The sequence below is a fragment of the Bacillus rossius genome, chromosome 16, assembly GCF_032445375.1.
Source record: "Bacillus rossius redtenbacheri isolate Brsri chromosome 16, Brsri_v3, whole genome shotgun sequence".
Lineage (NCBI taxonomy): Eukaryota > Metazoa > Arthropoda > Insecta > Phasmatodea > Bacillidae > Bacillus > Bacillus rossius.
This window is the reverse complement of record NC_086343.1, coordinates 40,444,037-40,462,920: the sequence shown is the minus strand read 5'-3', so window position 1 is coordinate 40,462,920 and position 18,884 is coordinate 40,444,037. Positions and strand designations below refer to the sequence as shown.

Genomic DNA, 18,884 nt, shown 5'->3' with positions numbered 1-18,884 from the left:
AGGTATTACAGTGAAATTTGTAGACATACATTTATGTAAATTGTTATGACAATAATATTACCTATACATAATGAACTTCAGAGAGAAATAAGTAACCCACAGATATCCACAAAACTAACAATTTTTCATTTGAATTTTAAAAATTCCGAGGACAAACTCTGACGTGGTACGAACTGACTCCCAAAACTGTGCACACAGGTAGGCCAATGCTGTCCAGTCTGGGCCTACGGAAAAAAAAATTACTGCAACTTCAATGCATAAAACGCCTAAGAAGTATAACTTCAAAAATGTGGTGCGTCCACAGGTTTGTTCCTAAAGCAGAACTTTGGCAGAGACAGGTGCGGTGCGTGCCCAGATTTGTTTCTAGAGCAGAACTTAGCCAGAGACAGTCTAGGTGCGTGCCCAGGTTTGTTTCTAGAGCAGCACTTAGCCAGAGACAGTCTAGGTGCGTGCCCAGGTTTGTTTCTAGAGCTGCACTTAGCCAGAGACAGTCTAGGTGCGTGCCCAGATTTGTTTCTAGAGCAGCACTTAGCCAGAGACAGTCTAGGTGCGTGCCCAGGTTTGTTTCTAGAGCTGCACATAGCCACATACAGTCTAGGTGCGTGACCAGGTTTGTTTCTAGAACAGCACTTAGCCAGAGACAGTCTAAATGCGTGCCCAGGTTTGTTTCTAGAGAAGCACCTAGCCAGAGACAGTCTAGGTCCGTGCTCAGGTTTCTTTCTAGAGATGCACTTAGCCAGAGACAGTCTAAATACATGCCCAGGTTTGTTTCTAGAGCTGCACATAACCAAAGACAGTCAAGGTGCATGCACAGGTTTGTTTATAAGCTGCACTTAGCCAGAGATAGTCTAGGTGCGTGTCCAGGATTGTTTCTAGAGCAGCACTTAGCAAAAGACAGTATAATGTGTACCCAGGTTTGTTTATAAAGAAGCAGTTAGCCAGAGACAGTCTAAATGCGTGCCCAGGTTTGTTTCTAGAGCTGCACTTAGCCAGAGACAATCTAGCTGCGTGCTCAGGTTTGTTCCTAAAGCAGTTCTTAGCCAGAGATAGTCTAGGTGCGTGCCCAGGTTTGTTTCTAGAGCAGCACTTAGTCAGAGACAATCTAGGTGCGTGCTCAGGTTTGTTTCTAGAGCAGAACATAGCCACATACAGTCTAGGTGCGTGACCAGGTTTGTTTCTGGAGCAGCACTGGGCCAGAGACAGGCTTGGTGCGGGAGGTCACCCCGTGGGGGATGCAGATGAAGCAATTGTATCTGGCGGCTCACGCTAAGGCCCTGGGGAGCTCGACGCGCCCCTTTGTTAGCGGCGAGTGCTGCCAGATGGTGCTCCCGGAGCACACGCGCCCTCTGCTGGTGCTCCCGGAGCACATGCGCCCTCTGCTGGTGCTCCAGTCGCCGCGCATTCCGTCCGAGGACTGTGCTCCGTGGTCGACACGCCTCTGCTACCTCCCTTCCCCCTGGTTAGCTGGCTCGTCTTGCCACGCTTCCACCTGCTTCTTTCCTCATCACAGCCCCGTACCCCTGTGGTGCTGCATAGCACTTAGCAGATGTGTGTATGCATAAGGTACACTTCTTATTTTTTAAAATTTTTCTTTAAATAAATAAATAATTATCTAATATTAATATAACATGGGTATTAAATTAATTATTTAATTTACTAAAATATTCGAAATTAATTTTAATACTAATGAAAATAATAAAATGTGTAATGTTCCTTCAAATTTATTAATTTAAATTATTTATGAAATAATAATAAAATAATTTTTAATTTTTAATGCAAATAAATATATAAGAAATAAAATTTATCCATATATATATATGCTTAATCCAAAAAAAAATATTTTTCAAGTATTCTGTAACTAAAAGAAAGTAACAACGCACAATAAATACTTTTGATTTTAAAAATGAGTGGCCAACTTACAAGTTTGAGTCACCAGTGAGCCAAACTCCCCCTTTTCATTTTTAATGGTTTATCTTTTTATGTAACCCGGATCCTTTTTAATTGTAAATTTTTGTAATTGTATGTCTATGGGTAAACGCTAAGGAGACGATTAGGACAACTCAACTTACATCCATGTCTAACCCAAGATTCGAACCCAGAGCCCCCGCACCGGAACATGCGTTTCCGACTGCGCTACGTAGGTTATGTATCATAACTGGTGTAATAACAGTATTCATAGCGTTTTAAAACTTGAAATTACTCGTTACTATGTCAACTTTAGTGTACCGAATATATTCCAGGGCAGTTTCCCTATCACGAAGTTTCATTTGGCACAGCAATACGTTTGTTATGTCCCCTTAATTTTTTTAAAATTTACTATACACGGGTTTATGTTCATAAACATTGGGTCCGCCATCTTCCTGTAAAAATTTCGTTGCATGGTGCGCGCGCTTCGTGAAAATTCACTCTCATCGTTTTTAAATTTCGCGCCTATAGAAGTGCCTTGACGCAGCCATTTACGGGGGCCTTCCATTGTTGAACACACATAAATGCCAGGTGTGTGGTCACCAACATGCGTGTTAGAATATGTCCACTCAACAACTTCCTGCTTGTTGTTACTGGCCAATGTTAGGATCATATTTGTAAGAATATTGATTCTCTGAAAGCAGGAAACAAATAAGTTATGATGTGAGCTTTGTGTTATTAATAAAACATTTGAATTACTGAAATAATCACTTATCTAAATGGATCATTTTAAATAAACTCTGCGTGTTTATTTGATCATTCTGAAAAATTAGGCCAGTACCGTATTTTATTTATAAATATCCATTGCAACATGTTTGGATTGCAAAGAAACAATTTTAACTTACCCCTTAAATTGTTGAGTTGCACCCTACCTTTCTCCTAAAAGGATTAATTTCGGAACCTGTTAGGAATGATAGCCTACTGCATGTCGAGTCATTGCGGTGACTTAACACCAAGAAATGCTTACTGAGTTCGAAAACCAAAAATGTATACCCACAACACTTCCAGACTGTTAAGTGACCACGGAAAGCTGGGTCGGAGGTATCAGAGAACTATTGAAGACAATGGTTAAATCTCCCTGTGGCTGACAATGGAATCAAGTAGCTGCGGGTATCAGGTAGAGCTGCAGGTAGCACTTCCCTTCTTCAAGAAGCATCGTGTAGGCGTCTACTTAAGGCAAGACGGCTACTCAGGGTCGACCACTTTGACCCGTATGCTTATGGTGGTTGTGACTGATAGATAAAACGCGTGTGTGAGAATGTGTGGCTATTTCATACAGTGTTACACCCCAACAAGTTACCCAACACCTAACCAGCCACTACTTGGGCTAAATGAAACGTGGTGCATGTTTTGAAGTTTACTGTGGCTTTATGGATTGACAATGTCAATAACATGTTAATCATTATGCTATAAAAGTTTCTTTTTTAAATGTCGTTTGATAGATTTATATTTAATAAATAATATAATTATAGATCTAAGTTTTAAAATGGTTTTGATTAATTTTAATATTAAAAAAATATAATACTACTATAAATCGAGAGCATGTAATCGTGTGCCATACAGTTTTGGACAAACTGTTCCTACGAAACCCTAGTCATTAAATTTTATATTTAGATAAAGGGCATCCTTAAAATAAAGAATTTTATGACAAGTCTGCATAAGAAACTTTAATTCAAATTGTATACCAACTAATATCTTGACATTAGTTCATTCAAGAGTTAAAATATAAGTTAAAACATATGTTCTTCAAACACATTAAAAATATATTAAATTAAAGAGAGCAAATAGTAGTTCCACTGCACTACGTGATCAGAATCACGAAGTGAAAGAAGCAGGCACTCCATGGTGTGTTGCAGTTGAGGGTGACTGCTGTTACACCTCAGTGATAACAAAGTAAACAGTGAACCTAAACTCTGCTATCATTTTGTCACACTTCACATTCTCTCTTGATGACTGGTGTAACTGGTGGATCTTTTAGTTTCAAAAGGCAAAATAATGATTTCGTCTAGATATAAGTACCTCTATGTTTATTTAACTTTTGATTACTTTTACATACAATAATAAACTTGATAAATTGATTGACAAATAAATATATAATTAAATTACATTAACATGGGTTAAAATTACATACATTATCAAAAAAATGGGCCGGCCCTAATTAGAAAATTACCATTAATCATTGGACATAATTTAAATAGAATGAGAAACAATACAATGGGTTAAGTTTGTTGCAATCCCATTAAAGTCCCGAAAGAAACATTTCTGGTGTCACGATCTTTTCAACGTCGTGATGTAATTTTTATACAGAAGACATAAAAAAAGTGCTGGAGGACTGGAGGTTTGACGTTCGCTGGCCGAAGTGAGCTGTTAACGAGGCACAGGTCGCCCTAGTCGTCCCGATTGCTGGAGGAAGGACTCGAGGGTGGTGTTGTTAGGTCCGCATCCGGCCCTTGGACCCTGTCTGAGAACAAGCCTGATTCAAACATGATCATAACTGGTCCACAGACAGTTAGCAAAATAGGCAGATAATGCCTACTAACCAAGATGATTGTGGTCGGGGAAACATGTTTGTCGGAAACTCGCCATACAGGGAGATGGCTTCCAGCGTCAGCCAGGGTGCGGAGCTCGCGAACATGTGGTTGTCGCGGACGTTTCCATGATTCAAAGATAGAAAATATTAATGAAGTATTATAAACCAAGCATGACTACTTCTACGACGTACGCAGACTGACTAATTACTAATTACTAAAGTTGTAGGTATCACATCTTGACGTGCGGCTCACCGGCGATGCGGTGTGATCAGTCTGCTGTCGCGGCGCGAAGTCTCTTTGGGGCGGCAGCGACTCGTAATTAAAAAGACGAAGTCAAACAAAAGAAAAGGGGGAGGCCTCGGCTTCTGGACCGAAAGGTTCCAAAGATTTCCGAGGACGTAGTGGAGAAATACTGACCTCGACATCTCGAAGTTGGTGGTACTGGCCGATGTCAGTGCGACCTACCGAGGGGTGTCCGAAACAATGAGAGATCGACTCACACGAGGCGACTGCTAAAGCATTGGGCTTATGGAGGGGACTAGTGGCTTGGAAATGAACTACAGGGCACTGTTTGTTGCGTGAGATGCCAGAGGGCAGGTGTTTAGCGGATATTCAAACACACAGGGGACTATAGGGCAGAGTTGATACACTCTGAGTCGAGACAGGCCGGGGTTATTGGCCGGCTGGTGAGCAGGCCCTGGTTCCCTGGGAAGACTGTAGGTGGGTGGTGGGGTGGGACTGCGCTGCTGTGGGGAATTAAGCCAGCGACGTGCCGAAACGTAAGTTAAGACGACTCGCGGGTGTGCCTGAAATAGCTCGCATAAGGCTGGCTCTCAGAACCTAGCTGCTCTAATGGCTTGCAGGACATAGCAGTTCTTGTCACGGCTCGGAGAGGAATTACAGGCGACGTACTTGCACCAAGGCGGGGATAAGACGTTAGCACTGGCTAGGTCATTAGATGGTAGGCAATATAATATTTATGCTGGGAAATATTGGGGAGACAGGTCTGACAAAGATTAAACGGGAGTGTACCGGAGGTGATAAAAGTTTAAGTTGTTGCAGCAAAGAATGATTGACACCATTTTTTTTCTTTCAAAAATTCAAATTTATAACTGTGCCAAAAATGCTAATTGACGGGCCACTGCAGGGGACTGGACGTGTTGCAGCCGAGGGCGACTGCTACTCGCCGGCCGCCTCGGCCAGCCCTCGGCCGCTGGCCCTGTGCCTGGGCGCCGGCTGCGCGTCGCGACGCCAGTCGCCCTTCCTGCTGGGCGCCCACGCCTCCTGCCCCAGCCCGCCCCAGCCCGCCAAGGGCAAGGCCTCGCTGGGGCTGACGTGCGTCGTGTGCGGCGACACCAGCTCGGGCAAGCACTACGGCATCCTCGCTTGCAACGGCTGCAGCGGCTTCTTCAAGCGCAGTGTGCGCCGCAAGCTCATCTACAGGTGCGTGCTCTCTCTCATGCACATGTCCCAACCTTATTCCTTTCGTCACTAGACACATTTATTATCAACGAGATGAACTGGATCCTTGTAATGTGGAATGCCACATCAGCAAGATACACAACTAACCAAATCAAAACGTTCAGCATGTAAACACTGGGCAATGCACAATTGCTGTAGGGCCAGCTTTCATAGTTGTGACTTGAGGCAGAGCAGGCATGTCTCCTTTTTATTCGCACACATATTTTCTTCAAAAAATTAAATTGCATGACTTTCGAAGAGGCCTTAAATAAGCGAATTAATTCCACAGCCTTCCTTGCCTTAGTGAGCTGCTTGTAGCCACTGCGCAGCAACACAGTACACAGCTCATCCAGAGCTGCATGACTACTATAGCGTGCAGGTGATGTGCTCACGATTGCAGACATGGAATTACACATAACAAGGATATCACGTATATCATTTTATCTGGTTGCAGTCCCAGCAATAAAAGAAAGAATTTCCAGACCAAGGTTCATTAACAGCTCTGCTTTCTCTACAGTCCCTCTACATTTACCCAAAAGTTTTGGTGTGAAGTTAGAAAAAAACTATATATATTCTTGACAGTGTTAATTATTTTTATGTTTTTATTAAATTCAATAATAACTGTAATGTAATATTAATAAGTTTAAGCATATATTTAATTTATACTTCTTTAGACGCATTGAGAGAAACATTTTTAGAATGTAACGAAAATGCAACGTTCTGCTACTGGGTGCTGAGCGAGGAACGACGAGACCTGTCCACCATCTTGGATTGTAATGGCATGGTGGCCATCTTTAATGACCTTCACCTTTACCCTTGACATTTTATCCTTGAACTTTGACTTCTACCTTGACCTTGAACTTAGACCTTTGCCCTTGACCTGAAACTTGACATTGGCCATAGACCTTTTGACCGTGAAATTGACCTTGGGCACCATGTTATATGATGTAATGTCCACCATATTGAATTTCGCCATCTTTAAATCTGCTATCTTGGATTCCACCAGCTTGTTTTCCAGAACCTTTCACAATTTGGAATCGAGTGCCTCACTCCAAAATGTTGCTTCTTTCGTTATGGTGACATCATCGACTGCCCCACTCCTGTGTATTGAAATTTTCTTTGCGGCAGAATATTCTACCATTTTGGAATAGGCTATTTTTCAAATATGACATCATATCCCTATTTTAAATTACGAAGTCATGTCCGCTATTTTTAATTATGGTGTCGCAGCCACCATCTTGAAAATTCTTAATTATTAGCTGGAATATTGGGAAAAAATTTTAAATTCATAAAAACTATCTAATAGCATATTTAATTAAATTTAAATAAAAACGCACTAACATTATAGAACTAGGAGTCCTCAGTTTAAACCCGGTGAGGGCAAAAATGGTGATGGCTTCTTCTTCCACTAAAACCACCAGCAGACTGATCCTACCCACCAATTTCCGCAACGCAAATATTAAAACAACCATTATATCATGGCGGCCATTTTGGATTTGCTATCTCTTTTTCGTGTGCTAGAGTTTGCGATCATCAAATTAGCTTAATTTTTTCACACTAGAGTGCAGTTGTAGTATTTATTACCGTATCATCAGCCTTCTTGTTGGTATTCTTGGCCGCCATCTTGAAAAATCTGCAAATGTTTTGCTATAAATTCGAAAAAGAAAATATTAAGATTTACCGCGGGTTCGTAAGGATAGCCCAATTAAAGATTTTATTTCACACATAGTTTTATTGATGGCCACTACTTATGTCACAATCTTCTAAAATGGCAAATTATTAATTACACTTAAAGAAAGGTCTATTTCCCAGTCACTCGTTCCACACGTCTCGCTGGGCCGCACCTCTGGCGCAACTCTCGCCGCAGCGCCCCTCGTGGGTCTCCGCCGCGGGACTCCGTCGCCACACTCCGCCGCCGCCGACGCACTTTCCCTTCTCCGAGGATCCGCTCGACTCCTCGCTCGCAACTTCGCTCGGGACTCCGCCGCACCCGCAACTCTATCGCCCGGAAACTCCACCGCGGGAAAACTCCCGACTCCACTGAACTCACTCACTGACTGCCCCGGAACCTTCGTCCAAGGACTTCGCCACTCTGCCGCACCCGCGGCACTATCGCCCCGGAAGCTCCGCCGTGGGAAGGCTCCCGCCTGAACTCTCTCTCTGAACTCCACTGACTCTCCACTAGGGAATATATATAGGCCCCGGCGCAATTCCAGAACTTACGAGAGCGGCCGGGGCCAGTCGCGTCAAACCGCGCCGACACGACGGAAGAAATCTCTCGAAACACGTGTCGGCGGCTTGCATAACTCCCAGCTGTCCGGTGTCAGTTACGTGTCAAAGGCAGGGCGCCGCCAGGGCCGGCGCGTCCATATAGGCGAACTAGGCAACCGCCTAGGGCGCCAAGTAGCTGGGGGCGGCGCAGCACGACACATAACAGCTGTTATGATATGTTTAACGATTATTGAAACTAGATGAAAATGGATTTTTGTAACAGTTTGGAATGTTTGAATTGATATAAGTAATTATTTAAAGTCCACGGTGACCTGTTTATGATTTGTAGGGTCAGGTGAGGTAATTGGGAACAAAATCGGAAGGTTTTACCTTCTCGTTAACACCAGGACCATGCAAACCATGTTAACACTTTTTTTTATGCATACACTTGTTAATACACATCTTATTTAACTTTCCTACATGTCTAATATAGAAATCGGTTTTTCTGATGGCCTTATTTTTCATGTTCACAATTACCCCAAAAAGTACCCATAGGGTAGGGGGTAATTGGGAACGGTTATTTTTTCACCTAGGGCTATTAAATGAATCAAAATCCTCATTAAGAATGATTTTGAAGCCTGTTTTGGCTCTTACATACTTAGAACAATTTAGCTCTTTGTTCACAATTACCCCAAGTAATGTTCACAACTACCCCAACTCATCTACTCATCAAGAGGTTACCACATAAATTTGACTGCGAAAACGGTAAAATTATGCACACTTTGATGGGAACCAATAAGTTACAATAATGTTCAACAGAATATTTATTGGGTAAAAAAAAGTAACATGAAAGTAATGTGCAAAGAAAAAACGAAATGTTTGTAAGACTAGGATATTCTGAGGAAAACATAACCAAGCGAAACAGCTTTTACTTGCTCCATGTTGACGGAGAATTGGTCGTTTTCTATCAACGCGAACTTAGATTTGGATACATCAGTACTTTTTAGACCAGTAACCTCCAACTCTCCTGCTACTACTGCATCCACTCTACAGGCGTAACAGAAATGGGTTTTCTTCCTGAGACCTCCTTTTAAGTCCACAAGCACGTACATTGATGGAACTATTTCTGAAGCAGTTGGTGCCAAGTAGGTAACTTCTTCTAGTATTTCGTTCTCCATATTCTCACGAAATGCATCCAAACCATCATCACTATTGTCACCATAGTTGATTATCTCTTCGCTCTCTTCCTCATCTTCAGATTCGCTGTTATTAATCTTATGTGTTTTGTGTTTCTTGTCTAGTGCATTGCCTTTCTTGACTGGTTCTTTAGTTTTTTGGTAGTTGATCTCTTGGTTGTTTTTTTATGCTCAGCTTCTTTGAGTCTTTTCAACACATCTTCAGAAGTCAATACTTCCCTGTAGGTGTGGTGTTTCAGCCGAGTCACTGCTTTTTTTTTTATGGGGCTTCCAGATGAGGTTGAGACTGCAGTGGTTTTGGTGATGCTTTTAGAAAAGATGTCTATCAAGTCTACATTATGAGTTTTTGTTCTACTGGCCTCATTTGTATCAGCATCTTTTTTCTTCAAACTTAAATCCAAGACACCAAACGACATTTCATCGGTAGGGAAGATTTCCCCACAGAAATAAGGAACGTTGCACGGATTTTCTGGTTCTTCATGTAACCTACAATTGGTAAATAAGGGTTTTCGATCTTCTCTATTGTTTCTTGGGATATTTTAAGTCTTTTCTTGAAGCGCTCAAGATCGTCAGGATCGAAAAGGTATTTGGGAATTTTGTCTTGGTTCAAAGGAAAGAGTCCAGTAGCAGAGGGAAAGCCACTTTCATCAGCATTGAACACTAAACATGCAGTAACTTCTCGTACAGAATGTTCATCAAACAACGACTTTAAAGATGCAAAGAAATTATAGACAACAAAAGGGTCTCTGGCATGCTTTCTAGCCTTTTGTAGATGTTCGGGTTTTTTAGTGAAATCTTGGGGTTGCGATGCATGAATGCTTGATACCAATCCTCACCCGGTTTCCCATCAACGAATCTTGTGATCATTCCAGTCGTTTGAATGTACTGCTGCACAAGCTCTTTCAGATATGCTTTATCACAAGGATAACTCATTTGTGCCCTTGCTATCAAGCACTTTACAAGAGTTTATTCTACCTCTTTGGGCAAGTCAGTAGGTCTTCCTGCCCCAAATTTACTAACATCGGATTTCCTACCTTTGATGCGGTTGAAAAGAACTGTTTTGGGAACCTGGTACATCTCAGCACCTACGAGGTACGTCAATTTGCCGTTGAGAATATCATTTACAGCTTGGGTCACATCTTGGATGGTGTAAGAGGGTGGTGCCTTCTTCCTAACTTACGTTCTTGGCATCCTTTTGGTCTCTGCAACAGTCAATTTATCAAAACACTTTATTATTGTAGCAAAAACAATGTTTTTATTAATTTTGAGATGTGAAAAATGTATGAAATTTTTTTCTAAATCACGCCTAAAATAAAACTCTCAGGGGTAATTGAGAACATCCATGCAGATGGTAGTAAAAAATAAAGCCACAAGCACAACAAATTACTATTAATTGATCTAATAAGCAACAATTAATACAGCGAAGGACACTTACATGTGAAATCTGTAGTCACTAGGCGCTATTCACTGACGGACGTAAAATTCATTTTCAAAACATTGTTGCACTGTTTTTAACCTTACCATAGCACTGTCAGCTGAAGACTGGAAAAAAGCGGGAACTCGTTCTACCACTTCATAGAGATATTGAACTAATAGTTTACACAGCTCTTTGGTTCTCCAAACCGCCACGTCAGCACTAGTGGCGCCTGTTCCCATTTACCCCTGATTCCCAACTACCCCATAAAAACACAGGCCTGCTTACATTTGATTGTTGACAAAATCTTAGGCTTACGTGATGTGTTTTGAGGCAAGGAAAAATTTTTTTGGGGTGTCCGGCCGGGAGGGGGGGGGGATTAAGGTTTTTCGCCTAGGGCACCAATTTACCTTGCACCAGCCATGTGCTTCGCGGGGGAGTGGGGGGAAGGAGGGGGGAAAGCGACAATCCTTGTTATCTTCCAGGCGCGCGGCACATATCATGTTGCGGCAGTCGCCAGCCAGCTCTGCACCTGCACGTGTATCGGCCAATGTCACGTTCGTAACAATATCGTCAAAAAAATCGTGACACGAAGAAATGGCTGATTCTCACCAACAATGTGAAGTTTCTGCTGCGTTCTTTCCGAGAAACAAAACAAATTGTGAGAATTATTAATTTTTGTGTCATGGGTGCGCTAAAGACACACACACAGAGAACTGGCAGAGAAAACACACTTGTCGTTTCCGGGTGACGTCACTTAACAGAGTGACTCAGGACAGGTAGGTAACTGCTTCCTAGTAGCGAAAACTGGTGCTACAAGTACACGATGAGCAACTTTACGATTTCAGCTATTTTTGGTTCCCCCTCGTAGCAATCTGAGATTATAGACAGTTAAATAGTTGAGGAGTAAAGTAATAAGTTGATGTAAGAAATTGAATGTGGCTTCAAATAATGAAATACTCAATATTTTTTGTTTCTTGATAATATAGTCTTTTTATTTATATATTTAAAAGTAAACAAGTATATTATGTCAAAATTATATTTTTTTCACTTCTAAACAGAAAAAAAATAATATTTTTATTTCTTGAATTTGATCCAAAATAATTGGTTTCTAAGAATTTTTTTTGCAACTCCAAATTATATATAATTAAGTATTTTAAATATACAGTTCTAAAACGCATATAACTATTCTGTTTAAAGAGTTCAATGTAATCAACAAATTAGGCAATTTTTCCTATATATTATAAAGTTGATATTCACATAAATAAGTCTGTGTAGTTTCGTAATAAAAGCGAATTCAATATTCAAGTAAATCACTGTAAGTCTGAAAGAGCAAAGTTTTTTAATTTTATTTTTTCAAGTAACAAAAAGTTATCTTGAAATAAACTTTTCTGCACATGAACATGAGAAAATAGTAAATTTGGTTATTTTGCCAAAATTAAAATAAAGATATTTTTGTTTGTTATATTCTATATAGTAAAGGAGTTTCTATGTACAATACGGGAGAAAAAAATTGATTATGCCTCAGATACAATTTTACTTAGAATAGGATAGCATTTACTTTGTAATTATAAAGCCTCTTGAGAATGAATATTTTCAGGTAGGTACAGAAAAAAAGCACAACCGAAAAGAGATAGTGTTAATAACACAGCCTATTCAGCACCTACGTAATGTAATAATATGATTATTAATTCACGCGTGTATTGGTACTTCACAAGTGATCACCGTTTTTTATTTGATTATAAATGTGGAATTTCAAGCTTATCGTTTATTTCCTGTAATTATTTATAGCCTGATACATGTCAGACCTACATTAGTCAGATCAATGATTTCTTCATTAAAGCTTGAAACAGCAAAGCAAAACTCAGTGAATTGTTTTGTAAACTTGAGGACTGAGAACCTTAAGTCAGTGAAACAGCAATACTCGCAGACTTACCAGGAAATATCATTATAGTGGTTGTCTTGTACCAGGCAATACCGTTGTTGTGGTTGACGTGTACCAGGCAATAGCATTGTTGTGGCTGACTTGTACCAGGCAATAGCTGTTGTGGCTGACGTGTACCAGGCAATAGCGTGGTTGTAGCTCAAGGTTAGTAGAAGGGGAGGTTGCCTCAGACAGGCGCGCATCTTTCTGCGCAGGCGGCGAAGTGACGTCACGTGCAGTCCACCGCCTCGACCTTGCTCCCGTCCCGTCCCCCAGACAAGACGCGCGCGCTTTCACAAATTTATTTTTCCGTCCCGACAAAACTGGACACACTGTCATAGAGGCGATCTCATGACACACGTACTTCTAGTTTCATCTTTATGTGCACGACGAATTCAGCTACTTTATGTGTACCTCGCGTGTGTGTTTAGAGTTTTATTTCCTAGCCTGATAAACGTCAACTTGTGCAGTGTTCGGCGTTTGAATGAATATTTTATAACGTTAATGCAGCTTCAATACTAGTTTGCTGTGTGGTAAAATGCCCGAGACTGGGTGTGCTGTAGCTGTTTGTAAAAATCGTCGTGAAAAACAAAAAACGTCATATACCACAGATTTCCAAAAGAAATTGTGTTCAAAAGCCAATGGGTGCAACGCTGCCAACGACAAGATAAATTCAATCCTGATACTTCTTATGTTTGTTCAGATCATCTTATGGTCGAGGACTATGAAAGAGATCTACAGGCTGAACTGTTAAAAACTGAACCAAAGAAAGTTTTGAAGAAATCTGCTGTACCATCTCTAAAATTTTTGTCTAAGGATCATATTCACCGGGAGGATACAAATTCTGTAGAAAGTAATTCTCGGTACAATTAAAGACAAAAAAATTGCAATAAAGCTGATAAAAGAACCGCAAGAAATAAGTGTAATTGAATCTAGCAGCCTCAGCGCTATAAATAAGGTAGAAAATAAACAAGAAAATCTGATAAAAGAAAATGAAATTCTGAAACATAAAATATTACTTTTAGAAAATAAACTTCTCTCAGACGCCAAAAATATTTAAAAAATAAAGAAAGAGAAAGATTCTAAAAGATTCTAAAGAATAAAAAAAATGTTTCCAAGTGCTGTCGTCGTTGTTTACGAAAAATCTAATAGGGTTGCTTCTTGGAATAAGGAAACATGTGAGGTGGACTAATGAAGAAATATATTTGGCGTTCACATTAAGGTACCTAAGCAAACGTTATCTTTTTCTGAAGAAAAAATGAATATCCCTTTGCCAGGTATATCCACGCTTCAGAGGTGGGCATCATCTTTGGAAATGCGTGAGGGCCTACTTCAGCACATGTTTCAGTATCTTGAAGTTGCCGGATCAAAACTGATTGATACAGAACGCATAGCAGTCCTGCAATTTGACGAAGTTAAAGTAAAGAGAACTCTGGAATACGATGTGAAAAAAGATGAAGTTGTCGGACCTTTTTCATACATGCAAGTTGTAATGGCTCGAGGCTTGTTTTCTAAATGGAAGCAGCCACTTTACATAAATTTTGACACAAAAATGACGAAAGATATTCTTCTGTCAATTATTGATAAGCTTCGTGTTGCAGGATACGTGATGAAAGCCATAGTAAGTGATCTTGGGGGAGGAAATGTAGGTCTATGGAAGGAAATGGGAATTAGTACATACAAGACATTTTTTAACCACCCTAGTGCAGAAACCGAGAAAATTTATGTGTTTGCTGATCCGCCACATCTTTTGAAACTCATCAGGAATTGGTTTTCGGATACAGGGTTCAATTTACCTGGTAACATATACATTAATAAAGGACCAGTCGAAGCCCTTATAAATGCAGAAGAATCCTCAGATCTCAAAATATGCCCCAAACTAACAAAGACACATATATTGGTGGAAAAAACGCAGCGGCAGAATGTAAGGAAAGCAAGTGAATTATTGTCACGAACCACTGCTATCGCTTTGAAAACTAAAATGCCCGGAATGGACAAGAATGTTGCACAAGCAAATGCAGACTTTATTCTCCTGTGTGACCAATGGTTTGACACCATGAACTGTTATATACCCCGTAATATTGGCGAACCATCCCGAAAAGCATACGGCCAAGAATTAACTGATCAAGACGAAATTTTAAACAAAATGATTGAAACAATATGTAAATTGCATTGCTACGGGAAAAAACTATGCAAATTTTCCAGAAATGTGTCATTGTGTCTACTAAATCATTACAGCTTCTTTACAGAGATCTAAAACTGACACATCGTATTAGTTACATGTTGACCCATCGTCTTAATCAAGACATTATTGAAAATTTGTTTTCGCAGATTCGCACCCGTGGAGGAGTAAACGATCATCCCACGCCTTTAGACGCACTATACCGCTTGAGAATGATAAATTTAGGAAAAAACCAAGGTGTGCTATGTACGAACACAAATACTACTGCTGCTTCAGATGACACGGAATTTGTGGCAAGCAAAGTGCTTAAACTTAGCGGTCTTTTTGATTCAGTAAGTGAAACTGAAAAATCAAAAACAAATTTTTTTTAAAGAACAAGGCAAGTCTGAAGGAAACGTTACTGCGGATGATATCATTACAACACAAACAGAATTTAAATTTTCTACTGATTGAATGAAAATTCTTCTGAATACCTTTGTGGTTGGGTGGCAAAAAAAAATCAAATCAGAGTTCTCCTACTTAGAAAGTAGCAATGAGGCGAATACTCTAATACCAACTGCATCATCGTGGGTCAAACATCTGTCTTATGGGGGATTGTGTATACCATCTGAACTATGGTTACGTCAAGAAAAGCAGCTTGAGTGTGAATTCCAAAAATATAATGGTAAAGAACTTCTAAAAGGCCCAGGTGTCGTGACAAAATTGGTGGATAAGATTGCTCCTTCCTTAAATAATATTCCAAAGAAAATTATCAGAGCATTTTTTCTTCAAAGAACATCCATACGGATGAAGTGTCTTTCAGAAGAATCCCGAAAATCTACCAAGAGAACTTCTGCTGCCATGTAAGACGACGGGAGGAAAAAAATTAAAAAATACAAAAAAATTGTTACATGAAGTACTTAGGCATTTAAGATCTGAATTTGTATGCTGCATTAAATAGCTGACTTCTAAAGTGACATTCGGAATATTTTATTAGGTCTAGTTTTGATCAAGAAGACCGAATTTTTATTTATATGGTACATTATCAACTAAACAATTTTTTTAAGTTACACGTGTGTTAAAGCAATCTCTCAAAAACTTAATGCTAAATGAATTTTTTTAAATTTTAATTTTTTATTTTCCAAGAGTAAAGAAATAATCCGACATCGGAAACTACGGACGATCAGTGAGCTAACCTAATATGCAACGGTTACAATGTTTGGTGAGTACCGAGATATTTTATTGTTTCCACATATGCTTTTTTTTTTTTTTGTGTATTTCTTGCAAGGTACTCACAATAATCAGTGATGTGAAATGGTTTTGTATGTACATAATAATTTTTGTGCTTATCATATTAATGGAATCTGTTTTTCGCGTGTTAACTTACTTTATTACGTTTTTTTTTTGGGTGGGGGGGGATAATATTTATAATAATGGCAGCCATATCAGTATTAGACAGAGTATAAATATAATGGAACAATTGTGGAAGGGTTGTTGTAATAGTGTTAACAACGTGTTCGATCTATGAGTTTATTTGAAGACGCGACACTTGCTGCTGTGGCCGGACGCGGCAGACAGATAACGGGCAGGCAGGCAGCTGCGGGACTGCTAGTGACGTCACCCACCCTCGGCCGGCTGGCTACACAGCGCTTACGGGACCGAGGCAAACCTCCCTCTACTAACCTTGGTTGTAGCTGACGTGTACTAGGCAATAGCGTTGTTTGGAAAACTTATACCAGGCATTACGTTGTTCTGATTGACATGTACCAGGGATAGCATTGTTGTGTTTGACGTATACCAGGCAATACCGTTGTTGTGGTTGACTTGTACCAGGTAATAGCATTGTTGTGGCTGAATTGTAACAGGCAAAATCATTGTTGTGGTTGATGTGTACCAGGCAATAGCGTTTTTGTGGCTGACTTGTACCAGGCAATAATATTGTTGTGGTTGACGTGTACCAGGCATTAGCGTTGTTGTGGTTGACGTGTACCAAGCAATAGCGTTGTTTTGGCTGACTTCTACCAGGCAATAGTGTTGTGGTTGACGTGTACCAGGCAATAACATTGTTGTGGCTGAATTGTACCATTCAATAGCTTTGTTGTGGCTGACTTATACCAGTCAATAGCGTTGTTGTGGTAGACGTGTACCAGGCAATAGCATTGGTGTGGCTGACTTGTATCAGGCAATAGCGTTGTTGTGGTTGACGTATACCAGGCAATAGCGTTTCTGTTTAAATTGTGCCACATAATAAAAACTGCTATCTAAAGTGTTGGTAAGGGCTGCTCGTGCGTATGCATGCTAAAGTTATCGTTGTCATGCAAGGCTGTCTCCAATGCTTGATGAACATTTTAGAGTCCAGTTTTAAGGTGTTTAAGATCCAGAAAAAAATAGCAAAAGCCCCTAGTTTGATATTTACATTTTTAGCAGCACTAATGAAACTGCATGCTTTTGCTTTTTTTAGCTTTCTGAAAACTAAACATCAGGGATTTAAATTCATCACTCATGGTTTAATCCTGGATTTATGTGCTACTGGGAAACCTGATGGATTTTTCCGTGAGCTGGTGAGAATCATCGGAGTTTTACCTGCCATTTCCAACCATCTTCAATGATCCCGATTATTTGGAGTCGTTAAGAGTTAGTCTACGCATTCATTCATTACTGAGAGTAATAAGGAGATTCAGAAAGAATACCACACAAACTAAAAAAATTATAATTATATTCGTGAATATCTAAAACTTGAAATGTAACGTGGGTTGTCACTCAGTCGTTAACACAAAGTCATCCTATAATAGATTCGCAATGGTTTCCGAATTGGGACATAAGAATTTAAAAAAAAATTCCCCTTTGGCACAGCGCAGGTAGATTTTGAAGTGCATATTTCATCTAGAAAATTCTAGAAACTATTGGAACATTCTAGATCCTTACGGAAAATTTTGAGGACCTAATTTTCACAACAGCTTATAAGTACTTCAATACTCCAAAATAATTAAACTTGCAGCTAATATGTTTGAATGTTTTTAATTAAATGCATCCAGTTATGAATAACATCAAGGAATTTCATAGTTTAGCTACTAAAATAGAAATGAATCTTTTATGACCTTAAAGCACTATATTTAATTCCTTGCACTGAAAGTTTACAAATAAGTTTTAACAAACTTTATAGTCTACGTTATAAACGCTCAGTTCGTTTATAGATAACTAACTTGATATAATTAAGGTAACAAATTATGTACGGGAGTTATAGTTCTGGAAGACGTACGAGTGAAGCCTACATTTTATTAATTTTATGGTTTAATGAGGTAAAACAGTTTTGGAAGTATTGATTAGCCATTCATGTCTTCTATGGAATTTATAAATTTTGATATTTCAAATTTAGCGCTGTTATCTTCTTCTTTTCCTTACTAGTTTTGTTTTATGAAAGTTTTAACGTCGATGGTTGTCAAAATAATTTGGTTGTTTGTTTAAGAATGTTTGAAGGATTCGAGAGCTTTTAGTAAAGATCTCTGAAGGGAATAGACATGTATTCGGGTCGAACCATTATTTTCACCCGCAATACTATAAATTGATCCGGGACAACCGCGGAGTTCGTTATTTAGCTGACAACGACGAGTGGATAGAAACTTCTGCACTTTTAGTGACGGAATTAGGGAAATTTCCGAACTTCTGGAAAACAATACAACCGCGTTGGTCGTTTCGTTCGTTAGGGATTATGTACGAGAAAGACATTTAAAATCTTCGGAAGATCTCCAGAGGAAAACCACCATGCGTACCTGAACATCCGGAGGACGAGTCTTGGCCGTGATGACATCCCGCTGTCTACAGATGGGACTGCAGTTTCTTCAGTGAACAGACTGTTGGTGAGGTCCATCCGTTTCTGATTTTACCACTTTCCAGAGCCAGACGGACGTCCAGTCGCGTAAGAAAGAGACGACGAATTCGCCGTAGCTTTGAACCCTCTTTTCAGTTCGAATCCAGTGTCTACCCAAATCCAGGAATAACCCAGTAGTCCTAGTTTATCACT

The 18,884-nt window shown here is 39.9% G+C and overlaps 1 protein-coding gene across 1 annotated transcript in view; it reads left to right on the top strand.

Annotated features, from left to right (window-relative positions):
* Positions 1–287: 287 nt before the first annotated feature.
* Positions 288–18,884, top strand: part of LOC134539896 (photoreceptor-specific nuclear receptor-like) — a 172,347-nt gene continuing 153,750 nt past the window's right edge. The window contains exons 1-3 of the mRNA XM_063382245.1: positions 288–394; positions 1,187–1,416; positions 5,663–5,939. Coding sequence (XP_063238315.1) covers positions 288–394; positions 1,187–1,416; positions 5,663–5,939 — 614 coding nt within the window. The remainder of the gene's footprint in view (positions 395–1,186; positions 1,417–5,662; positions 5,940–18,884) is intronic.